The sequence below is a fragment of the Canis lupus genome, chromosome 15 (genome assembly GCF_011100685.1).
Source record: "Canis lupus familiaris isolate Mischka breed German Shepherd chromosome 15, alternate assembly UU_Cfam_GSD_1.0, whole genome shotgun sequence".
NCBI lineage: Eukaryota > Metazoa > Chordata > Mammalia > Carnivora > Canidae > Canis > Canis lupus.
The window spans coordinates 2,711,172-2,732,854 of NC_049236.1; the positions used below are offsets into that span (position 1 = coordinate 2,711,172).

At 58.2% G+C, this 21,683-nt stretch overlaps 1 protein-coding gene across 1 annotated transcript; it reads left to right on the forward strand.

Annotated features, from left to right (window-relative positions):
* The first annotated feature begins 6,380 nt into the window (after positions 1–6,380).
* COL9A2 (collagen type IX alpha 2 chain) lies at positions 6,381–20,989 on the forward strand. Its single transcript, NM_001197170.1, has 32 exons — positions 6,381–6,454; positions 7,343–7,417; positions 8,659–8,694; positions 8,779–8,841; positions 9,847–9,900; positions 10,018–10,053; positions 10,161–10,184; positions 10,521–10,574; positions 10,806–10,859; positions 10,965–11,012; positions 11,192–11,248; positions 11,331–11,384; positions 11,633–11,686; positions 12,084–12,137; positions 12,230–12,283; positions 12,387–12,440; positions 14,585–14,638; positions 15,053–15,106; positions 15,334–15,387; positions 16,271–16,315; positions 16,698–16,751; positions 17,328–17,381; positions 17,663–17,716; positions 17,801–17,872; positions 18,037–18,072; positions 18,398–18,442; positions 18,536–18,568; positions 18,673–18,819; positions 18,903–18,957; positions 19,148–19,336; positions 20,250–20,327; positions 20,586–20,989. Exons 1-32 carry the CDS (start codon positions 6,392–6,394, stop codon positions 20,783–20,785), a joined length of 2,058 nt encoding a protein of 685 aa, NP_001184099.1. The 5' UTR covers positions 6,381–6,391; the 3' UTR covers positions 20,786–20,989.
* The last annotated feature ends 694 nt before the right edge of the window (positions 20,990–21,683 follow it).

Here is a 21,683-nt window from a genome sequence, read left to right on the forward strand (position 1 = left end):
AAAAGATTTTAAAATCTTTTTTAAAAACTCATAATTTTTTTGGATCAGGGATTAAGGCTTAGATGGGCAATTCTTCTGTTCCTTATAGTGTTTGTTCAGCCCCTCAGTGGTAGTTAGCAGGTGATCAATCTGGTCTGGAAGGTTAAAAATGCCTGGTGGTTTGGTGTGGACAGCTTGGAAGGCCGGGCTCGGCTGGGCCTCTCTCTCCATGGAGTCTCCCCAGCAAGATGGTTAGACTTCTTATATGGCGGCTCAGGGATTGATTGATTTTAATATTTCAGAGATGAAGTACTTCTAAGTGAGACCAAAGCCCCAGAGGTGGCTTTGAGGACATGGCCAAAGTGGAGTTGAGATCATTACTAGAAATGAGGTAGTTAGGGGCGCCTGGGTAGCTCAGTCCGGTGAGTGTCTGACTGACTCCTGGTTTTGTTTCAGGTTATGATCTCAGGGTTATGAGATCTCAGAACCCTGAGATCCACTGGATGTGGAGCCTGCATGGGATTCTTTCTCTCTCCCTTTCCCTCTGCCACTCTCTCCGTCTCTAGAAGGAGAAGGAGAAGAAGAAGAAGGAGAAGGAGAAGAAGAAGAAGGAGGAGGAGGAGGAGGAGGGGGGTGAGGAGGAGGAGGAGGGGGAGGAGGAGGGAGACTGAGAAGAGGAGAAGGAGGAAGAAGAAGAAATGAGGTGGTTAGGGCACTGGAATCCGAGGTGCTAAGGAGTCATTCAAGAAGATGATGAAGAACCCCAGGTGCCAGGACTCCGAGAGAAGGGCAAGATGATCTTGATCTGCTCCCTCATGTGACCCAGGGGCCCAAATCATTGGTGAGTAAGGAAAAGTGACCCAGGGCAGAGGAGAGGTGATAGGCCCCATGGGCACATGAGGGAGCAGGGGCTTCTACAACACTTAAGAAACACTTAAACAAATCATGTGGACACTGAGCCCACATCCTGACCGTGAGGGATGGGAGGCCTCCATCTGCGACGTGGCCGGGAAGCAGCTTGTCAGGGAGGATCACGTGGAGGTCCAGGCTTGGAGGTGGTCGACACGGTCTGAGAAACTGAGAACAGTCAGAAAGTTTGGTGATCATTGAACCAGTGTTCCAGAAGTCCCAGTGGAAAGGTTGGGATAGGAGATTGGCTGAAAACTTGATGCAGGTTTGGGGGAGGGGAAACAGCAGCAAGGAGGAAAATACTTTGTAAAATGGCTGGGAACCCCCCCACACTCCCCTTGCTGGACAAGGTAACTTTTAGGTCTTTGTTGTTCTGATGTCTATGGTCCCAGACATTCTCCAGTATACACACTCAGTCTCAGTGTACACACTTACACTGACTTGTCTGAAATTGCTAACTGAGCTTGACCCCATAGGTCTTGTGCTTTGGTTATGTCATGGGGTGCATGAACCTTTCCTGTCAGGAGCTTTGAAAGATGATGAATGAGAGAGGAGGAATCGGAGGGTTCCATGAGGGGAATGCCACCAAACTAATGACCTGAGTAATCAAATGGCAATAAATATATTCCTATCAATAATTACTACGAATGTAAACGGACTAAACACTCCAATTAAAAGACATAGGGTGACAGAGTGGATTAAAAAACAAGACTCATTCAATCAACAACAGCAACAACACTAACCAGGTGTGTTTGGTCAGGTGTAAGAGGATTTAGGCATTTACTCCAAACTAAGTTCTGAGACCCTGCCCCTGAGAGAGAAGGGACGTGGTTAGGGAAGGTCCTGAGGAAAACCTCGGCCTGTGGATCCAGCTGGGGCTTGATTCGCTGATCAGTCACTTGCTCACCCAAAAATCTATAGTTTGGGAGCACAGATGATGAGTCACACTCAGTCTCTGCTCAAACATAAAGTATCTCTATGATGAAAACTTAAAAATTTGGGGCGCCTGAGTGGCTCATCTGGTTAAGCATCTGAGCCTTCAGCTCAGGTCATGATACCAGGTCCTGCTCAGCGGGTAGCCTGCTTCTCCCTCTCCCTCCACTGCTCCCCTGGCTGGTATGTCTCTCTCTGCCAATAAATAAATAAAATATTTTTTAAAAAACAACTTAAAAATTAAAAAAAAAAAACTTAAAATTTTATTGAAAAACGGAAACGAAATTCTGAGTTCATTCAGATGAAAAGGAAATAGAAGGGGGACACCTGCATGGCTAAGTGGTCGAGCGGCTGCCTTTGGGTCAGGGCATGAACCCCAGGGTTCTAGGATCGAGTCCCACATCAGGTTTCCTGTAGGGGGCCTGCTTCCCCCTCTGCCTAAGTCTCTGGCTCTCTCTGTGTGTCTCAGGAATAAATAAAGAAAATCTTTTTTAAAAAGGGGTTTGGGAATAGAAGGGACATTTCTCCTCCTCCTATTTCTTGCTGGAGCCCATAGTGAGGATGCATCCAGGCTGTGTTCACTCTTCAGGAGAGATGAGGCTGATTGCGGGTGGCGGGAAGTGTCAAGGCTCCCTTCTGGTCCACGACCTGGGATTCTTGGGCCACCATTTTCAGGCTTGTTCTTGCCAAGTGAATTACTGCATTAAGTGGAAAGACAAAAGGAAACATTTGAGCTTCTTTCCCCTTCCCCCACTCCACATCATTGAGATGATCTTAAGCTTTTCTTCTAACTTCATTTTTATTATTTTTTAAAGATTTTATTTTTTCAAGTAATCTCTTCACCCAACGTGGGGCTCGAACCCACAACCTTGAGATCAAGAGTCACATACTCCACCAATCGAGGCAGTCAGGCGCCCCTAGATTTTCTTAACTTTGGATCATCTTTACTTTCTTGCTGTGAAATCAACTCGGTCATGATGCACCTTTCGAAAAATTGCTATATTCAACCTGCTAATACTTTCAATAGGATTTTTCCGTCTGTGTTCATAAGACAAATTGGCTCTAATATCCTTTCTTGTACCACCCATCACTGGTTTGAAAACCAAAGTTATATTAGCCCGTAAAATGAGTTTGCGTGTTCTTTGTTTTTCTACTCTTGAAAAGCTTGGAGATTCAAATTAGATATTCCATTAAATGTTTGCTAGAGTCTGCTTATTGATTTGTAAGACCTCTTTGTGTGTTATCCAGATTAATTCTTTGGTAATGTGTAGTATAAATATTTTCTTCCTGTCTCTTAATTTTCTCCATACATTTTTATTATAAAGACATTTAAGGGTTATGAAGTCAAACTTAAGCATCCTTTCATGGTTTTGAGTATTGCTCAGGAAAGTTTTCCCTACCACAAAGTTATTTTTATTGATTTTACTACAAAATTATTTTTAAAAGAAACAGTTTCCTTTAGGTCTTAATAGTTTGTTATTATTATATTTAGGTCCCAAAAAATAATTCATCCAGGGATATATTTTTGTACACTTATATAGAAATTTAATGAGTTTTTTTCTGAATATGTATCCAACTTTCTCAGCATGTATTGACCAGGCTGCTCTTTCCTCAATGACATTTGTTTTTATTTTTATTTTTTTAATGTAGACTCCATACCCAGCACGGAGCCCAAAATGGAACTTGAACTCACAACCCTGAGATCAAGACCTGTCACTGAAATCAAGAGTCAGAAGCTTAACCAGCTGAGCTAACCAGGTGCCCCTCCTTGAGGACTTTAAATTTAACCTTTATCATAAACTAAACATGTAGACCTTTCTCATAAATTAGACATAATAATTGTGTGTGTGTACAAGTGTGCGTCTTGTCTTTCTCTTTTTAAAAAAAATCTATTCTTGGGCTGATAAAACATTATTTGAATAACTCCCTTATAATATGCTTTTTTTTTTTAATATGCTTTGATCTGTGATGGGGAAAGACCTTTCTCATTTGCTTTTTCAAATTTTCTTGACTATCGTCATGTCATTTCTCTCCTAGAATATCTTTAGAATCAGGGTGTCAACCTTCATGAAATCTGCATTCCGATTCTGGCTGGGGTTGCATGGAATTTATAGATTAACTTTTTTAAGATTTTATTTTTAAGTAATCTCTACACCCAACATAGGGCTTGAACTCACAACCCTGAGATCGAGAGTCGCATGCCCCACAGACTGAGCCCACCAGGCGCCCCTGGATTAATTTGCCATATTTGCAACAATGAATCTTCCTATCCAGGAATGTGGATAGACTCCCCATTTATTGGGTCTCCTTGTCCCTTAGGAGCTGTATGTGACTGGCCCAAACCTGTAGTCCATGATTTGTGGGTCCGAAGCCTTCCTTATGATTTCTCCCGATCAGCTCCAGCTTTGAGTTTTGGTTCCCACTGACTTGGTTCAGGTTATAAGCCCAGGTGTGGTAGGTCATATTTTCTGAAGATGACTGCACCCATGAATGCCCCACCACACCCCTCACGATCACTCCATGCTCCTCCTGAAATGTTGTCCCATTGATACTAAGTTCATCAGGAGTTGGGATCTTTGTTCTCTCCCCTTGAAACTGGGCAAGGCTTTGGAATTGCCTGGACCAAATGTGGTGACATTGATGCTGTGTGACTTAAGTCCTCAGAGGCAAGTCAGCTTTGTTCTGGGTGTTTTCTCTCTCTCTCTGTGAGCTGCCACCTTTGAAGGTCAGCCACCTTGAAGTGCTGGAGAGACCCTATGGAAGGCCCACAAATAAAGGACAGAGCTTCCCAAGGAATTCCAGCTGTTCCAGCCCCAGCTATTGGGGGGTTCCTGGCACAGACACCAGACACGTGAATGAAGAAGCCTTCTAGATGAGCCAAGCCCATCTGACTGCAACCTCGTAACAGACTCCGAGTCAGAACCAAGCACCGGACCCACTCCTGAATTCCTGATCCAAGAAATTGCTGCTTTGAGCCACTAAGTGTTTAGGTGCTTTTCCTACGCACGATAGACAGTGAATACACCAACGTGTGCTATCCAGATGGGAGGCGCATCCCCTTTCCATGATTTCCACGCACACAAAAGAAAACTTACTCACACGAGTCCCTGGTGTGTCTAGCCCACAAAGAGATGAAGAAATGAACAATATAAAAACCAATAAGGCCGCCCTGTTTCTGAGAAGTCCCTTACACATACCCCATATTACCCTCCCACCGGGGCAATGCCCACCATCTCTCCCTCACTCCCTCCTCCTGTCAGCTTACTTCCTATAAACTCCAAATTCCTCCTCGGTCCATTAGGCAGAGCAATCAAATTCTCCCAAATTCAGCTCCAGGAACACCTCTCAAAGCCCAGGGCCCTTTGCTCACAATGCCACGCGGGGTTGGACTTTCCCAGGCTCCAGAGGGGTTTCTCCTGGACTATTTTAGCTGACCTTGTGGATTTTCTCCCCCATGCTGGGCACAGGACTGGTAAACAAAGTATATTCTCCATAAATCATAATGAAAGCTGAAATTTATGAAGCCCCTACTACTTCATATGAAGTACTTAGCATCATCTCATTCAATCTTCACAAAAATTCTATAAGATAGGATTATTATTATCCCCTTTTACAGAGGAGGACACTATATGGTTTCAGGTGCCTGTGGTCACCGTTAGCGACAGATTCCAAAGCACTTCACCAACATTGCTTAAGGGAAGGAAAAGGGAGCTAAGAGACTGGGAGAGGGGTGATGCTGGACAAACGGGGGAGGGGGAGTGCTTCATGGAGGAGGTCACCCCGAGGGATACCTAGAGACTCTGGTGCTTCAAGAAGCTGCAGTGAAGAAAAGGCAAGGTGAGGAGAAGGGGGAGGAGGAGGAGGAGGAAGAGGAGGAGGTGGAGGAGGAGGAGGAGGAGGACGCTGGACGGTGGGGGCCTGGGCAGGGAGGCTTCAAGGAGAGCATGGCCAAGGGCGGCTCCAGGAGCAACAGGAGCTTCAGTGCTTCCGGGGGCACTAAGAGGGCCTGGGGCTCGCTGGTGGCCTCCAAAAGCCTGACCTCCTAGCTGCGGCGGGAGCAGGGAGGTGAGAGGGAGATGAGGGGGTCTGGAGGTGCGGCACGGGGTGCATGGGGGGGCTCCCGGGACCGCCGACCCGTAAGGCTTGTGGTAGGCTTTCCTGCAGAAGAGGCCTGCCGGTCTGTGCTGCTAAGCCAGGTGGGTGGGGGCCTCTGCGACCTGGGGTGCAGGACCCGGGCGGTGGGGGCCTCTGCGACCTGGGGTGCAGGACCCACGGCTCGCTCTCGGCCTGCGCCCTGGAGCAGAGGAGCGACGGGCCGAGGCTCGGCCCGGGGTCAGGCTGCAGGGGCCCCCCCGACGGCCGGCGCCTCCCCTCGGGGGCAGAGGGTGGGCGCTGGCTGCGGCGCCGGGCGGGGCGGAGCTGCGCGGGCCTCGGCCCCTCGGCCGCCCTCTCGGGTGACGGCCCCGCGGCCCCCGCCCCGCCCCGCCCCGCCGCATATTCAGGCGCCCGCCCGCCCGCCCCGTCCGAGAGCAGCCCGCGCCGCCCGCCCGCCCGAGCCTCCGCCGCCCGCATGGCCGCCGCCCGCCGCCTCCTGCTGCTGCTCCAGGGGCTCGCGCTCGCCCTGGCGCAGATCGTAAGTGCCGCGGCCGCCGCGCGGGGTCGGGGTGCGGGGGGCGGGGGCGGGGACGGGTCGGGGTGCGGGCCTCGGCGCTTCCCCTCGGCGGGGCGCACAGCGGGCGCGTCCGGGCGCCGCGAGGGAGGCGGAGGGGCCCGGGGAGCCAGGGGGGCCCTGTCCGGAGGCGCGCGGCCCGGCCTGGGACAGGCGGCGCGGCCGGGAGCCCCGAGAGCCCGGGTGGCGGGCGAGACAATGGTGCCCATTCACGGGGCTCCGGTGCCCCGGCGCCGCCTCCCCCCGGGGGGCTCCAGCCAGACGCCGCTCGGCCCCGCTGCCGGGGGCCACCGGGGCGCGGGGACCCACCGGGACCGGCCCGGGCGCCAGCCTGGCACCTCGCTGCGCGGAGGGCGCGGGCCCGGGGCGGGGGGGGGGGCTGCCCCGCGGAGGGCAAGCCAACGGGAAACGGAGGGGCTCCGGGGAGGGGCGCCCCCCGCGTGCTCCTTTCGGGTTAGGCGCGCCAGGCGCAGGGGGCAGGGCACCCGCTCACCGTCGGTACCTGTCGTGCGAGCGAGCGGTCCCGGAGCCCGCCGTCGCCTGCCCGCTGGGACCCGCGGCGCCCCGGTCTCCCGCTCCGTCCACCGCCCTCCGCCCTCCGCCCTCCGCCCTCCGCGACCGCGCACGGGCCCCGCGGGCCAGCGCACCGGGACGCGCTCCGCGCTCGCTCTCCGGGAGCCGGGTCCCCCCGCGGCCAACCCGGGGCCGCGCCTCGGGTCCTGAGCGCCGGGAGGGGCACCCAGGGCGCCGCACAGTCGGTTCCCCGTGAGCGCGCCGCGCCCCGGGGGGGCTCTCCGCAGGGACCCCCGCCCCCTGCACCGTCTGAGGGCCTCCCCCTGTGTGTGTTCTCAGAGAGGTCCGCCCGGAGAACCGGGGCCCCCGGGCCCCCCGGGGCCGCCGGGAGTGCCTGGATCCGACGGCATCGACGTGAGTCTCTAACCTGGGTCGGGCGGGGGGGGGGGGGAGCTGCGCACAAAGGGGGACTTTGTGAGCCTCGGGAGGCCGGGGGGGGGGGGGGGGTGCAGCGCCCCCTGCGGTCAGTAGGCGGCGCCGGCCTCCCCACAAGGAGCCCGTTTGTTCCTGGAAAACCCCGAAGCAGCGCGGAGAGCCGAGCGGGTGGCCGCCGCGCGCCCACAAGGGGCTGCTGTCCCGTGGCCGCCGAGCTCACAGCCGCAGCCCCCACCCCCATCCCTTCCCTTGGGGCGGGAGCCGCCCTAACCTCCGGCCCTGCCCCCGGCACGTCTGGATGCTTCTTGGGGTGGCTCGAAGCCTCGGTCAGACCGCTGCCCCGCCGAAGCCAGACCCCCGCTCTTCCTTTGCCTCCTCCTCCCGGATTTAGAAGCACGGGGCTGTCGCCGCCCTCCTAGCTCCCTAGCGGCGGAGGGTTAAATGCCCCATTCAGGAGGCTCCCCCAGGAGGTCAGCTCCGTGTTTACCCATCTGGACAGACTTCTATTCAACCTGGTGCCCCCCCCCAACCCCGGGCCGCTGGGTCCCTGCCAGGCTCCCTGGCTGCCGCAGGCCCTGAGCTGCCTGAAGGCGGCTCTGGGGCTAAATATGACTCCACTGGCCCTGTCTGTCCTTTGTCACTATGAGTCCTTTGTCATGGGAGTGGGGGGGGACTTCCTGCCTTGCGAACGATTGGATCGGAGCCCTTCGTAGTCCCTCTTGGCCCTTGTCCTTGTCCCAGTCTCTTCTCTTCCTGATCCCAATCCAAAAATAGCTGCTGCCCACCCAGTTCATGTCCCCTTTCATGTGTTTCTGAAAGTCCCACGTTTCTGCCACACTTGCCCAAATCCAAGAGGCGCCCACGCTCAGGTAACTTGGAACCCACAACCGTCTCTGTGGGTCCTGTAACTGGCACCTTAGCAACAGCGGTGTGTCTATAGCCTGCTTGCGTGTTGACAGCACCCTCTCCAGCCTGGCTGGGGTTGATCTCAATCCACCCATGATTTTTTTTTTGGGGGGGGGGGTTGGGGGGGAAGGGAGCTATTTTCATAAAAAATAAAAAATTAATAAAAATATTAAAATGCCAGGCTGAGGGGAACCCAGAGCAGAAGAGAAGAGAGTGAGGAGAGGGCATGTGGGACCAGCCAGCCAGGGCCTGTGTGTGGCCATTTGGGGTAGTGTGAGCCACAGGGTGCTATTTGACCGACTTGTATCTTGCAGGGTGACAAGGGGCCCCCTGGGAAAGCCGGCCCTCCGGTGAGTGCTTTTTCTGCTTTGACCTTTGACCTTTCTGGGTCTTGCCCTCCTCTGGCTAATATTTGCCCAACCTCTGTTTTTAAGGGACTGAAGGGAGAGCCTGGCAAACCCGGGCCAGATGGGCCTGATGGGAAGCCTGGGATTGATGTAAGTACCTGAGTGTCGGCTAAAGCAGGTTAGAGCTGCACTCCCTGACTTTCAGAGCCCAGTTCTGGCATCTTCCCTGCTTTTCTGTTCAGAGCAGGGCAGCAGGATGGAGACTGTACAGCTATGAGTTCCCTTCACCTTCATGTGGCTCATGACCTCACAGCCACCCGGAAGCATGGATCGCAGGCACATGGGGTCCCAAAGAGGGGTTCTGTTCCTCTGCAGCAGCTAATGGGTTTACTCTCACATTTCTGGCCTCCAAGTACAGATCGAATGCTGTGGATGGAGCTGTCCCTTCCTTCCCTGCCATACCCTACCCCCTCGCAGCCCCAGGAGAACTCAGGAGAGGAATATTATTGACTGATACCACAAAATTCCCAGGGACGCCAAGGTCACAGGCTCCTGGACACAGCCAGGACTACTGGGACAGTCATCTGATTGGGGAATACACTTGGGTTAATCACTAAAAGATGGAGGACAAAGAGGTCCCATGATCCCATGAGTTGTCTTTGTCCTGCTGGCTCAAGAGGTGTCATCAGAGCTATGAGCAGCCCTCAGGACCCCTCCAAAATTTTCCACACCCTGCAAAGATTAAAAATCACATGCCTTCCACTAGCGCCTTGGTTCTCACATCTATGCAGAGAGGTGAACGTGATTAACCCATTTTGCAGATGTGAACACTAAGGATCAGAAGAAGTTGCCAAGGGCAGGCCTACCTCTAGGTCTCCCAGGCTGCTAACCTGGCAGGTGTGAGGCCTGCCCAGACAAATCCTTGGGCCTTGGTTTCTCATCTTTCAAAAGAGGGGAATTACTCTGCCTGCTTGCCTCCCACGGTTGTTGTGGAAACTGGGGGAAGAGAAAGCAAGGTGTTGAGGCCCCTTGGCCTTCCTGGAGCAGGTGAAGGGCAGCTTGGGCCCACCCAGGAGAGACCTCAGGCCCTGGCTTATCGCATGGTTCAGGGAACAGGTTTGCCCTTCCCTGATCTACCTTCTTGTTCTTCCCCAGGGTCTAACTGGAGCCAAGGGGGAGCCTGGCCCCATGGGGATCCCTGGAGTCAAGGTAAGTGGCCTGCTGAGGACTCAGCTTGGGTATTCCAGGGGGGAGGGTGGGCTGTAGTAGACAGGAGCAGGGACATAGGAGACCCCAGCCTCTGAACCTGTCCCATTGCTCCTTCAGGGCCAGCCTGGGCTCCCCGGTCCCCCTGGCCTGCCGGTGAGTGACATCTGGGCTCCAAGGGATGCTTTTACGGGGGGGGGGGGGGGCGGGGGAGGAACTTGGAGAAGGAGCCATGAACCCGAACTCCTTTCCTTCTGTTCCAGGGCCCTGGCTTTGCTGGACCTCCTGTAAGTCTTCCCGGATGGAACAGGGGCCCTGAGACTCTTGGGGAAGGAGGACACAGAAGGGCTTCCAGGGGACTGGACATGAAGGGGAGGGGCCAGCACACTGGGATGGTGTCAAGCACAGGCACACTTGCCGGGAGGACTCTGGGCCAGCTCACGCTGGGCCTGTCTGCTGGCTCTGGGATTCTCCGGCCCCTAAAGCCCTAAGCTGCCAGTGTCTCTGGGCTTGGCTGCAAAGTAAAAGTGGGGAAGGGGCCTCTGGGTAGCAGAGTCCCGACCTTTGTGTCAGGGTGAGCTAACCCTCCGAGGCATCCTGGCCAGTGACGGCTCTGCTCCTAGGGACCACCTGGACCTGTTGGCCTCCCCGGTGAGATTGGAATCACAGGCCCCAAGGTGAGCCCCAGCCCCCCCCTCCGCACTCTCTGCCTCCTGCCCTTTACCTCCAAGCTAGCCTACTTCTGGGTCTGGGGCAGAAACCCCTCCTGCTGAGCCCACCCTGCCGTAGAACTTTCAGGCAAAAAGAAGCCGACCTGGAGGACGGAGTGGGCAGGGCAGTAGCAGGAGGGGGGCAGAGTGACACTGGCAGTGCCAGGCAGAATAAATTTTGGCCCCTTTTGCTTCCAGGGGGATCCCGGACCAGATGGGCCATCGGGGCCCCCGGGGCCACCTGGCAAACCGGTAAGTGTCCTCGGACCTCCCACATGGGTCAGGATGAGGGCCTCTGGCACAAGCCTGGGGTGGGAAAGGTTGGGGTCGGGCTCCTTCTTCATACATCTCCCTCAGGGCCGACCCGGAACCATCCAGGGCCTGGAAGGCAGCGCGGATTTCTTGGTGAGCCACGGGCCTGGGGCGGGTGGGCTCTGGAGGTGGAGTCACGGGGAGGGGGAGAGGCTGCGGCTTCAACCTAGAGGGGTGAGAGGAGGGTTCGGGAGTTGGCAAGATGGGGAGCACAGCCCCGCTGGCCTGAGGCAAGCCAGTGACCCCAGAACCCGGCGGGATTTTCTTTCCAGTGTCCGACCAACTGTCCGGCAGGGGTGAAAGGCCCCCCAGGGCTGCAGGGGGTGAAGGTAAGTCACTGGCGCAAGGCTTTGGGGGGCAGAGCAGGTGTTTGGGGGTGGACCTCACACCGAGCTCCCTCCTTCCCTTCAGGGGCATCCTGGCAAACGCGGGGTTCTGGGCGATTCTGGCCGCCAGGGGAAGCCGGTGAGTGTGAGGGCAGAGGCCCGGCAGGTGGTGGGAAGAGGGCTCACAGGGGCCTCCCCTCCTCATCCCCCCTCCTTCCCCTGTGGGTCTCTGGGGCCCGAGCCTTGAGCTGAGAAGCAGGAGGCCCAGTGTGTCCCTGGGCAAGTCCGTTCTCCTCCTGGGTGTCCATTTCTCCTCTGTCTGTCACACATGGGACTGTCTGGGTTCTAGGGTCCTGCCTGTCTGATCACTCATTCCTGCCCCCCTAGGGTCCCAAGGGAGATGTGGGTGCCTCTGGAGAGCAAGGCATCCCTGGACCACCGGTAAGGAACACTCGGCGCCCCCCACCTCAGGGCCCTCCCCTCCTCATCCTACGGCATCTTAGTGGAGCCACCCCCTGGGTCTGGCCTCCAACCTGAAAAAGAAACAGCCGCGTGCAGGTGGCATGTCTCTGGGTGGGGGAGGGAGGCCAAGGCGGTCAGAAATCGGGGGACAGGAGCCAAGGCTGTCAGCCAGCAGACCCAGCCGAGGCCCAGGTTTGGCAGTGTCCCCCGAGTGACCTTGATGAGTCCCTCCCCGGTCCCTGAGCCTCCTTGTCCCCTCTCTGAGGTCGGGACTATGCCCCCTGCCTCAGAGGGGCGTGGTGAACAGCAGGGGTGGGGGTCAGAGAAGCTGCAATGAAGTGGAATTGCCATTGCTGTCATTCTTCTGTCTTGACAGGGTCCCCAGGGCATCAGGGGCTACCCGGGCATGGAGGGACCCAAAGGAGAGATGGTAAGTCAGCCGGGAGTACTGCAAGAGTCGTCATGACCCGCCCTCTGGCCTCTGCGCTCTGGCAGCACTGACTGTCCCTCTCCTGTCCCCAGGGTCCTCGTGGGTACAAAGGCATGGTGGGCTCCATTGGTGCTGCCGGGTCACCCGTAAGTGTCCTCTTGCTCCCGCTGGAGCTCCTGGGGCTACAAGGGGAGGGTGGCTTCCCCCCGAGCCCGGGTGACCTGGATTCCCCTTTGTCCTTCTTGCCAGGGTGAGGAAGGTCCACGGGGGCCACCGGGCCGAGCGGGGGAGAAGGGCGATGTGGTGAGTCCTCAGCCACCGCTTGTCGGGTCGGGGCCCCTGGACAGCACTGGGCAGGACTCAGCTCCCCCTGGGGCTCGAGTGTGAGCGGGTGTGTGCGTGCTCTGGGTGTCTGCCCAGGTGTGTGTGTGTGCGCCAGTGTGTGTTACTCTGTGTCTGTGCGGATGCATGGGGGGGGGTGTGTGCGGACTCCGTGCTGTGCTGCGCAGGTGTGCACACATGGGTCACTCTGCACGTGCGTGTGTGCGGGTGTGTGCATGCGTGTGTGTCACTCTGTGTCTGTGCGGATGCATGGGGGTGTGTGTAGACTCCGTGCTGTGCTGTGCAGGTGTGCACACATGGGTCACTCTGTGCATCTGCACGTGCGTGTGTGCGGGTGTGTGCATGCGTGTGTGTCACTCTGTGTCTGTGCGGATGCATGGGGGTGTGTGCAGACTCCGTGCTGTGCTGTGCAGGTGTGCACACATGGGTCACTCTGTGCGTCTGCACGTGCGTGTGTGCATGCGTGTGCGTTACTCTGTGTCAGTGCGCGTGAGCGACTGGTGTGGGGCAGGAGCCTTTGCGCTGGGAGCCCCGCACCCCAGCAGCCCCACTCCTGCAAGCCCAGCCTGCGCTGAGCAAATTCAGCTTGAGAGAAGCGGCGGGATCTGGTCCCAGGCCCGTGGCGGCCAGACAATGACATTCCAGCAGATCAGCCACGGGGCTAATGGGATTTGGGCCACGTCCCAAACCTCTGAACTTCCTTTTTTTTTTTAATTAATTGACTTCATTTTTGAGCAGTTTTGAGTTTAGAGAGAAGTTGAGCAGAAAGTAAACGTTTTTTGGCCGTGCCAGTTTTTAAACGTACATAAAAGTAGAGAGAATTCTAGAACGACCTCCATATACCTGTCTCCCCAAGGTGACATTCTGTCGCAGTCAATCCACCACTTTGTGGCTCATGTTTCCAAGCAAATCCCCTCATATGTCATTTCACCCCTAAATACTTCTTTTTTTTTTTTAATACTTCTTTTTTAAAGATTTTATTTATTTATTCGTGAGAGACACAGAGAGAGAGAGGGAGAGAGACAGAGACACAGGCAGAGGGAGAAGCAGGCTCCATGCAGGGAGCCTGACGTGGGACTCGATCCTGGGACCCCAGGGTCACGCCCTGGGCTGAAGGCAGATGCTCAACCGCTGAGCCACCCGGACGTCCCACCCTTAAATACTTCTGCATGTCTCTACATACAAGGACTTTTACAAGGAAGTACTGCAAGAGTCGTATTTTTACAAGGAAAAATAAGGACTTTTCCTCCCCAAAATCACACTATCCTTCATTATCATACCAACAAAATGATCAATTATTCCTTAATGTCCGCAAAATAACCAGTCTGTGTTCCGTGTTTCCTAATTATCTCAATAATGTCTCTTCAGAGGGCACCTGGGTGGCTCGGTTGGTACATGGCTGCCTTGGGCTCACATCATGATCCCAGGGTCCTGGGATGGAGACCACCCCTGCCCCCCACCCCTGCATCTGGGCTCCCTGCTCATTGGGGAGCCTGCTTCTCCTCCAACTCCCTGGCTCTGTCGCCATCTCTGTCTCTCTCTCAAATAAATAAATACAATCTTAAAAAAAAAAAAAAAAAAGCGGGAACCCTGGGTGGCTCAGCGGTTTAGCACCTGCCTTCAGCCTAGGGTGTGATCCTGAAGTCCCGGGATCGAGTCCCACGTCGGGCTCCATGCATGGAGCCTGCTTCTCCCTCTGCCTGTGTCTCTGCCTCTCTCTCTCTCCCTCTCTATGTCTATCGTGAATAAATAAAATCTTAAAAAAAAAAAAAAGTCCCTTCAAGGTTCTTGTTCAAATCAAGACCCAAAATCCACACATTGTATTGAGTTGTTGTGTTTCTTCAGTAAGTGGAGCTCAGAGCCCAGGTGGGGGAGGTCCCGGTGGACCTCCAGTTCCTTCCCCTGGACGTGCCCCATCCAGTCCCATCGGTGCGGGGCTGACTTCTGCTACTGCCCCCCCAGTTCCCAGGCCCCCTCCCTCAGCTTCTGCTCCGTGTTCCTGTGCCAAGAGGGATCCTGGGCCCGACACCTTCTCATCACCTCTCTGAACAGCCAGGTGGGGGTTCGGCACCCTGAAGGTGACCTCATTTCTGTCTACTTTGCAGGGTGGCCAAGGTCTCCGAGGACCTCAGGGCATAACAGGCCCGAAGGGAGCAACCGTAAGTGGCCCAGGGCTACCCCGACAGAGAGTGGGTCAGTCTGTCCCAGGTCCTAGAGGACAGGGAGCCTGGGATTCTAGGAGGACAGAGGGCGGGCTGCTCTGTGACCTGGGAAAAGCCCTCTTGCTGGGCTGTAGTTCCTTCACCTGCAAATAGGGTGATGGTGGAGCAGAGGGTGGGGGGATCTTGCGGCAATCTGGGACACTTGTCCCCCACTCAGAGGAAGGACTGCGGTCTGTCCCCCCAGACCCTCCTCCCATTTCTGCTCCCCTCCCAGTTGGCTGGTGGGGGTTCTTGAGATAACCAGACCCACTTCCTACCCTCATGCTGCAGCGGTCACACAGGGACGTGTGGGTGGCCTAACCCCAGGCGTCTCCCCACTGTGAGTCTCCCTTCAACTTTCCTTCTGAGCAGGGGCCCCCAGGCATCGATGGCAAGGATGGGACCCCAGGCACGCCAGGCATGAAGGTAGGAGTGGGGACTGCCGGTGGGTTTGGGAGGGTCGGGGTCCCTCCTGGCTCAGGCCAGTCTCATCACACTGATCCCGGAGGCCTAGGAGCCTGGGATCCTCAGGTGTGTCACGGACACAGCCCTGCTTGCCTCTGGGCCTCAGTTTCCCTACTGGCACTTGAGTGGAAGCCATGGACCCTCTTGCTGGGGCTTTCACTTGTGCCTCTGTTCTCCGTGTCTCCCAGGGCAGTGCGGGACAGGCAGGGCGGCCAGGAAACCAAGGCCACCAAGGCCTAGCGGTGAGTGGGGGGATCCCAGGGGCTGCCCCACGGGCACACTGCTTCTCCTCCTCAGGGCTGCCCACTCCCTCCTGGTGGCATGGGTGGCTGATGAGGCTGGGTGTGAACACACACCCAGGGTTCTCGCTCTAGTCCTTGTCCCCACGCAGCCCAGGCCCCATCACCATCTCTGTGGCCACTCAGATTCCCTGTGTTGGCTCCTCCCCACTGAAGTGCTCTCCGTGGCCCCCATTGCTTCCAGGAAAGCCATTCCATCCAGTGCTCCAAGACAGAGTCCCCGGGGCACACTGAGTGGCAGGGAGAGTTGTGAACAGGACAGTCACAGTGCTTGTCCTCACAGCCCACCCTAACTGACGCCACCCTACCCTTCCATCCTCATCAGCCACTGCCCCCGGGTCCTCCCCTTTCTCGGCTGTTGGCTGTTCTAACCCCACACCTTCAGGCCTTTGCAGGCGCTGCTGCTTGGACCGCCCTTCCCCATCTCTCTGGGCCTTGTCACCGTTCAGGGCCACCTCCATCCCACGCCTTCCGGGAGCCCAGTCCATGGGCGCCTCGCCTCCCTCCCTGCTGGGGGCACTGAGGCCAAAGCCTGATAACACGCCCAGGTGCAGAGCACGTTCCTACATGTGTTCACGTGTGCCTGTTAGCGCAGGGGCCTCCTCTCCTCCCTGCAGGCTGCAGGCCCCTGTGCCACCCCTCCACACACTCCCACACACACCCCCACACCCCCACTCCCACCAGGGCTCAGGGCTCAGTCAGGTTTGTGAGGCCAGGACTGGGCCTCCCAAAGGAGGGGATCTGGATTGGGGATGGGAGGTAAAGCCGGAGATGCCTGGGGTTCCCCAAAGCCAGGGTAGAAACTGATACCAACTTCTTTCTACAGGGCGTGCCGGGCCAGCCTGGGACAAAAGGAGGCCCGGGAGACAAGGTATGGTGACTCCAGGCTGGGGACAGAACTGGCTTCATCTGAGCAAGGGAGCCTGCGGGCAGGGTCCAGGGGCATGGCTCAAAGACTGCAAGGCCAGGCCTCACCCCAGGTTCAAGGACATGGCCTGGACACAAGTCCCCTTGGGCCTCACCACCTCCCGCTTGCCCCCTCCCCCTGCCCTCCTTGGGGACAAGAGACACGGCTCCCAATCCAGAGGAGGAAACAAATACGGGAAAATCTGTGGACTCCAGAAGACCTGACCAAAAACACCGTATCCCCAATTCATGTGGTTCTAGATTCTGTTTAGGGTTCACCAGGCTCCCCAAGGTCAAGGGCTTGCCTGGGCCCCCCAGACTCACCTTAAAACTGTGTTTTCCTGCAGGGTGAACCAGGCCAGCAGGGCCTCCCTGGATTCTCTGGTCCCCCTGGGAAGGAGGTAAGTGCTCTCCCCAGAACACAGGGCTCTTGCACTGGCCCCCCTCCCAGGCCTGAAGACCCTGCACCCAGCATATGAGGCCTGGGTGAGGTGTGGGGTGAAGCCCTAGTGCGGGGGGTGCCCTGGATCCCAGTCTGGGCTGTGCCACTGACCCCACTGACCCAGGGGTGCTCCCTTTTCCTCTCTGGGTGGTCGTTTCTCTATGTACAATGCAGTGATGGTGGGGATCAGTTCTGTCCTGTATGGGTGTCCCCTCCTCCGATGGCCACACTGACCCGAGCTAAGAATCCAGCAGACAGTCATTCATTCATTCAATCATTCATTCCATAAACATTCACCAAATCCCTGTAGCTGTGTTGGACGAGACAGTCTCTCACTCAGAGCTAAAGTGTAGTGGAAAAGGCGGATCTTGAACCTACGATCACAGGATAGTAACTACAGCTGTGGGTCCTATTGGAGGAGGAGTACGGGGACCCGAAGGACAGAGCACAAGGAAAGGCTTCCCTGATGAAGTGACTCAGCTGAGGCCCAGGGCAGCCAGGGGCCAACGGCTCACTCCCAATTTCTGACCCCCAGGGAGAGCCAGGACCTCAAGGAGAAATCGGACCCCGAGGCATCATGGGGCAGAAGGTGAGGGCCTGGCACAGCGGTTTCTGCCGCCTGCCCGCTCCCCGGGCACTCGGGGACCCAGATGTGGGTCCTACCAAGGCTCCAGCACCCGCCTAGTCCTGCCCAGGCTGCGTGGGGCCTTCCCAGCAAGGGCCGATCGCTGGTGTATGACGCGGAGCAAGGGGCTCCAAGCTGGGACAGCGGAGGGGAGGGCACCCTGACCAGCAGGATCGGGGTCGGAGAGGGGGCTGGGGGGGTGCCCCTGCTGACCCCGTGCTCCTCATCCTTTCTTTTCGTTTCAGGGTGACCAGGGTGAGAGGGGGCCGGTGGGGCAGCCAGGCCCTCAGGGACGGCAGGTAAGTGGAGGTGGCTGGGAGGGGCAGCAGGGAGCAGCCTGGGCGCCCCCTGCCATTTACTGCTCTGGATTCTTGTCTCCTCAGGGCCCCAAGGGGGAGCAGGGCCCCCCCGGAATTCCAGGGCCCCAAGGCTTGCCAGGCATCAAGGGAGACAAGGTACAGAAGGGGCTGGAAAATACCTGGGAGCAAGGCCCAAAGACCTGCCGGGTGCGGGGGATGGAGCGGGCTGGAGGGGCGAGGCGGGGCGCGGCGGGCTGCAGGGGGTGTGGCCAGAAGGGGGGGCGTGACCTCACCAAGCCCTGCCTCCCCGCTTGCTGCAGGGCTTCCCGGGGAAGACCGGCCCCCGCGGCAGCGTGGTGAGTAGCAGCGTCCTGGGCAGCGGCGGGGTGGGAGGGATGGGTGATGGGGGGTGGGGGTGATGGGTGATAGGGGGTGGAGGTGGGGGTAATGGGGGGTGGAGGTGTGGGTGATGGTGACGGGGGTGGGGGTGATGGGGGTGGAGGTGGGTGTGGTGGGTGATGGGGGGTGGAGGTGGGGGCGATGGGTGGGGGTGATGTGGGTGGAGGTGGGGATCGTGATGGGGGTGGAGGTGGGGCTGATGGGTGGTTGAGGTGGGGGTGATGGGGGGTGGAGGTGGCTGGGCGGCCGCCGCTGCTCTGACCCGCGGTGCTTAATCTGCAGGGCGACCCGGGGGTGGCCGGCCTCCGGGGAGAGAAAGGCGAGAAGGTGAGCGGGCGGCGCGGGGCGGGCGGGGCGGCGCGGGGCGCGCGGGGCGGGCGGGGCTTCAGCGCCCGGTGACCGAGCTGCCTGTACCTGCAGGGCGAGTCCGGCGAGCCGGGGCCCAAGGGACAGGTGAGTCCAGCCCCTGCGACGCCGCCTTCCCCCTACCCGGGGCGCTGCTCCCCTCCCCCCCTCCCCGGCACGTGCGAAGTCTCACCCGCGCTCCGCCCCGGCAGCAAGGAGTCCGCGGAGAAGCCGGCTACCCGGGCCCCAGCGGGGATGCGGGCGCCCCGGGGGTGCAGGGCTACCCCGGGCCCCCCGGCCCTCGAGGACTGGCGGGAGACCGAGGCGTGCCCGGACTGCCCGGGAGACAGGGCGTGGCGGTGAGTCGGCGGGGCCGGGGCCGGGGCCGGGGCCGGGGCGGGGGCCGGCGGGGCTTCTTCCTGGAGGCCTCCTCTGCCCGCAGGGCCGGGACGCCAGCGACCAGCACATCGTGACCGTGATGATGAAGATGATGCAAGGTGAGGGCGGGCGGCCCCTCCTCCGCCCTCGCTGGTCTTCGGTTTCCGCGAAGGCAGAGGAGGAGGAGGGGGCAGGACGCTCGTGGCTCACGCGTCTCCACACCTGGGGGTCTTCACACCTGGGGCCCGGGCTGGACTGAGCTGACCCCATCTCACTGACCTCCCTCCCTCCCTCCTTCCCTCCCTCCAGAGCAACTGGCAGAGGTCGCTGTGAGTGCCAAGCGGGAGGCCCTGGGTGCCATCGGGATGGTGGGTCCGCCAGGACCCCCCGGGCCTCCTGGGTACCCAGGCAAGCAGGGACCTCATGGGCACCCTGGCCCTCGGGGCGTTCCTGGCATCGTGGGAGCCGTGGGTCAGATTGGCAACACCGGCCCCAAGGGTGAGTGCTGATCGGGGTGCAGGTGGGGTTATGGGCTCTGTGGGCTGATGGCTCAGCCTCTTGGTTTCTCTCCTCATCCCCCCTCAGGATCCCCTGTTCCCTCCGCCAAGGGTTCCAGAAGTCATATGTGACTCCTGGGCTTTCTCAGTAGCAAATTGATGGAAATGAATGTACTATTTTATAACTTGGGGTTTGGGGGAGAGGGGTTGTTGTAAATTTGCTTAGTGGTGCCCCGTAAACATCTGTGTCTCTGGAAGCCGCGTAGCAAAGTCGTAAAGCACGCAAACTCGAGTCACAAGACAGGTGTCTGTCCAGACTCTGCTACTTTCCCCTTGCGGACCTTCACAAGTTTCCTGATAATCTCCCTGGGCCCTAGATTTCTCATCTGTAAACGGGGGGTTAGTAAGCACCGCCTCATACAGTCCTGAGGATTACACGTGGAGGTAATTTCAGTAGCGTCGGAACATGGTAAAGGCTGGCTGGATGCTCATTAGACGCTCTCCGTAATGAACCCGACCGGCTGTACCTTCCATTCTGCCTGGACTTTCCTTTATTTAGTTTTAAAAGATTTTATTTATTCATGAGACACACACACACACACACACACACACACACACAGAGGCAGAGGGAGAAGCAGGCTCCATGCACCGGGAGTCCGACGTGGGACTCGATCCCATCCCGGGTCTCCAGGATCACGCCCTGGGCTGAAGGCGGCGCTAAACCGCCGAGCCACCTGCCCTGGACTCTCCTCTGTGTAACCAGTTCTACCGACATTTCCAACTTCTTTTTAGTATAAAACTAGAACAAAACAGGAATAACTGCTGCGTGGGAAATGGGACATGAAATAGCAACCAAAGTCGCAAACTTTGAATTTCCAGTTCTGCAAAACGACAGCTCCTTTCTTTCTCCGCAGGAAAACGTGGAGAGAAGGGTGACCGGGGAGAGATGGGACGCGGGCACCCCGGGATGCCTGGGCCCCCCGGGATCCCAGGTAAGACCTTGGCCCTGCCCCTGGGGCCCTGGGATTCATGACCCGCAGACACCGGGTCTCTGCCGTGGAGGCCTCTCCTGCTCGCCCACGCCCCATTCCTCCAGCTTCGGGTCCCTCTGGAACACCCAGGAGCACTGGGTGGGCTCCGTCCTGCCCCCCCCCCCCCCCCCCCCGCCTGCCTCCCTGAAAAACAGCACTTGCCCCCCTGGCGCTGGGACAGGCGGTGCCCCTGACGGCGGGGTCTTCTCCCTTCCGTAGGGCTCCCCGGCCGGCCCGGGCAGGCAATCAACGGCAAGGACGGGGCCCGCGGCGCCCCAGGGGCCCCGGGGGAAGCAGGCCGACCGGGTCCGCCGGGCCCCGCGGGGCTGCCCGGCTTCTGTGAGCCCGCGGCCTGCCTGGCAGCCTCGGCCTACGCCTCTGCGCGCCTCACAGAGCCCGGATCCATCAAAGGGCCATGAGCAGGAGGCCAGGACAGAGCCTGGCGGGCATCCTGGGGGGTGGGGGGGGACTAGATTCCAGCGGGGTGGACACGCACCCCATCCCTCAGACCAGGAAGCCAGCTTTCCAGACCCTTCCATCCGGGACCCTGGAGTCCTGAGGAAAAGGAAATTCTAAGATTCGGGGGAAGCGAAGGGAGGGCATTGGGATGAAAAGGTGAGGCCAACAGACGGCAAGGGTCACTGGAGAGTCCCAGCTCCAAAGAGGTGGCTTTCCTCCCAGAGCACGACTCACAAGGTACCAAAGCAAATGTCTCCGTAATCTGTGCTGTCCTCCAGTGGCCACCTCTTTGGGGCAGGTGGACTGAGGTCTCTGCCGGTCCCTGAGCCCACCTTCCTCCCCTGGACTTGCTGGGTGACTGCTGGTGGGTGACCCACCCCGAGGTGGCCGTCTGAAGCGGCCCCACTACTTCCTCCCTGCGTCCCTCCCATCTGAGTATTTAAGCACCCCTCCCCCTTCTCTTCCTGGCCTTACCCCCACCCACCCTGAGATCCACCCCAGCCTTTCTGTAAATAAACTCCCCCCCCGCCCCGACTTGGGTACAAACTAAGATGGGAGTTGGAGTTCATTTCTGGTGGACTGGGGGCGGGAGGTTGTTGCCCGGCACCCCCCCCACCCCCCGTCTGGGCAGGAGGGTCAGGGGCCCTGGAGGGGCGGCATGCGCTTTCCTCGGGGCACCCTGAATGTGGGCATGAGGACGCAGGGGACATTCGGGGAATATCTGTGGGAAGGACCTGGGGTGGAGTCGGGACGGTGACCTGCTGTGTAACTTTGGGCAAATCCCTTCACAGCCTCTGTACGGCTGTAGCAGGGACCCAGCCAAGTCCCAGGAGGACACACCCAGCGTCTTGCCGGGCC

What these genes read in the sequence shown, in the direction of transcription:
- COL9A2 (NM_001197170.1), top strand. Translation starts at nt 6,392, where the DNA reads ATGGCCGCCGCCCGCCGCCTCCTGCTGCTGCTCCAGGGGCTCGCGCTC. An exon ending in ATGGGAAGCCTGGGATTGAT is followed by an intron (nt 8,842 to 9,846) that starts GTAAGTACCTGA and finishes GTTCTTCCCCAG; the next exon opens with GGTCTAACTGGAGCCAAGGG. An exon ending in TGGGGATCCCTGGAGTCAAG is followed by an intron (nt 9,901 to 10,017) that starts GTAAGTGGCCTG and finishes TTGCTCCTTCAG; the next exon opens with GGCCAGCCTGGGCTCCCCGG.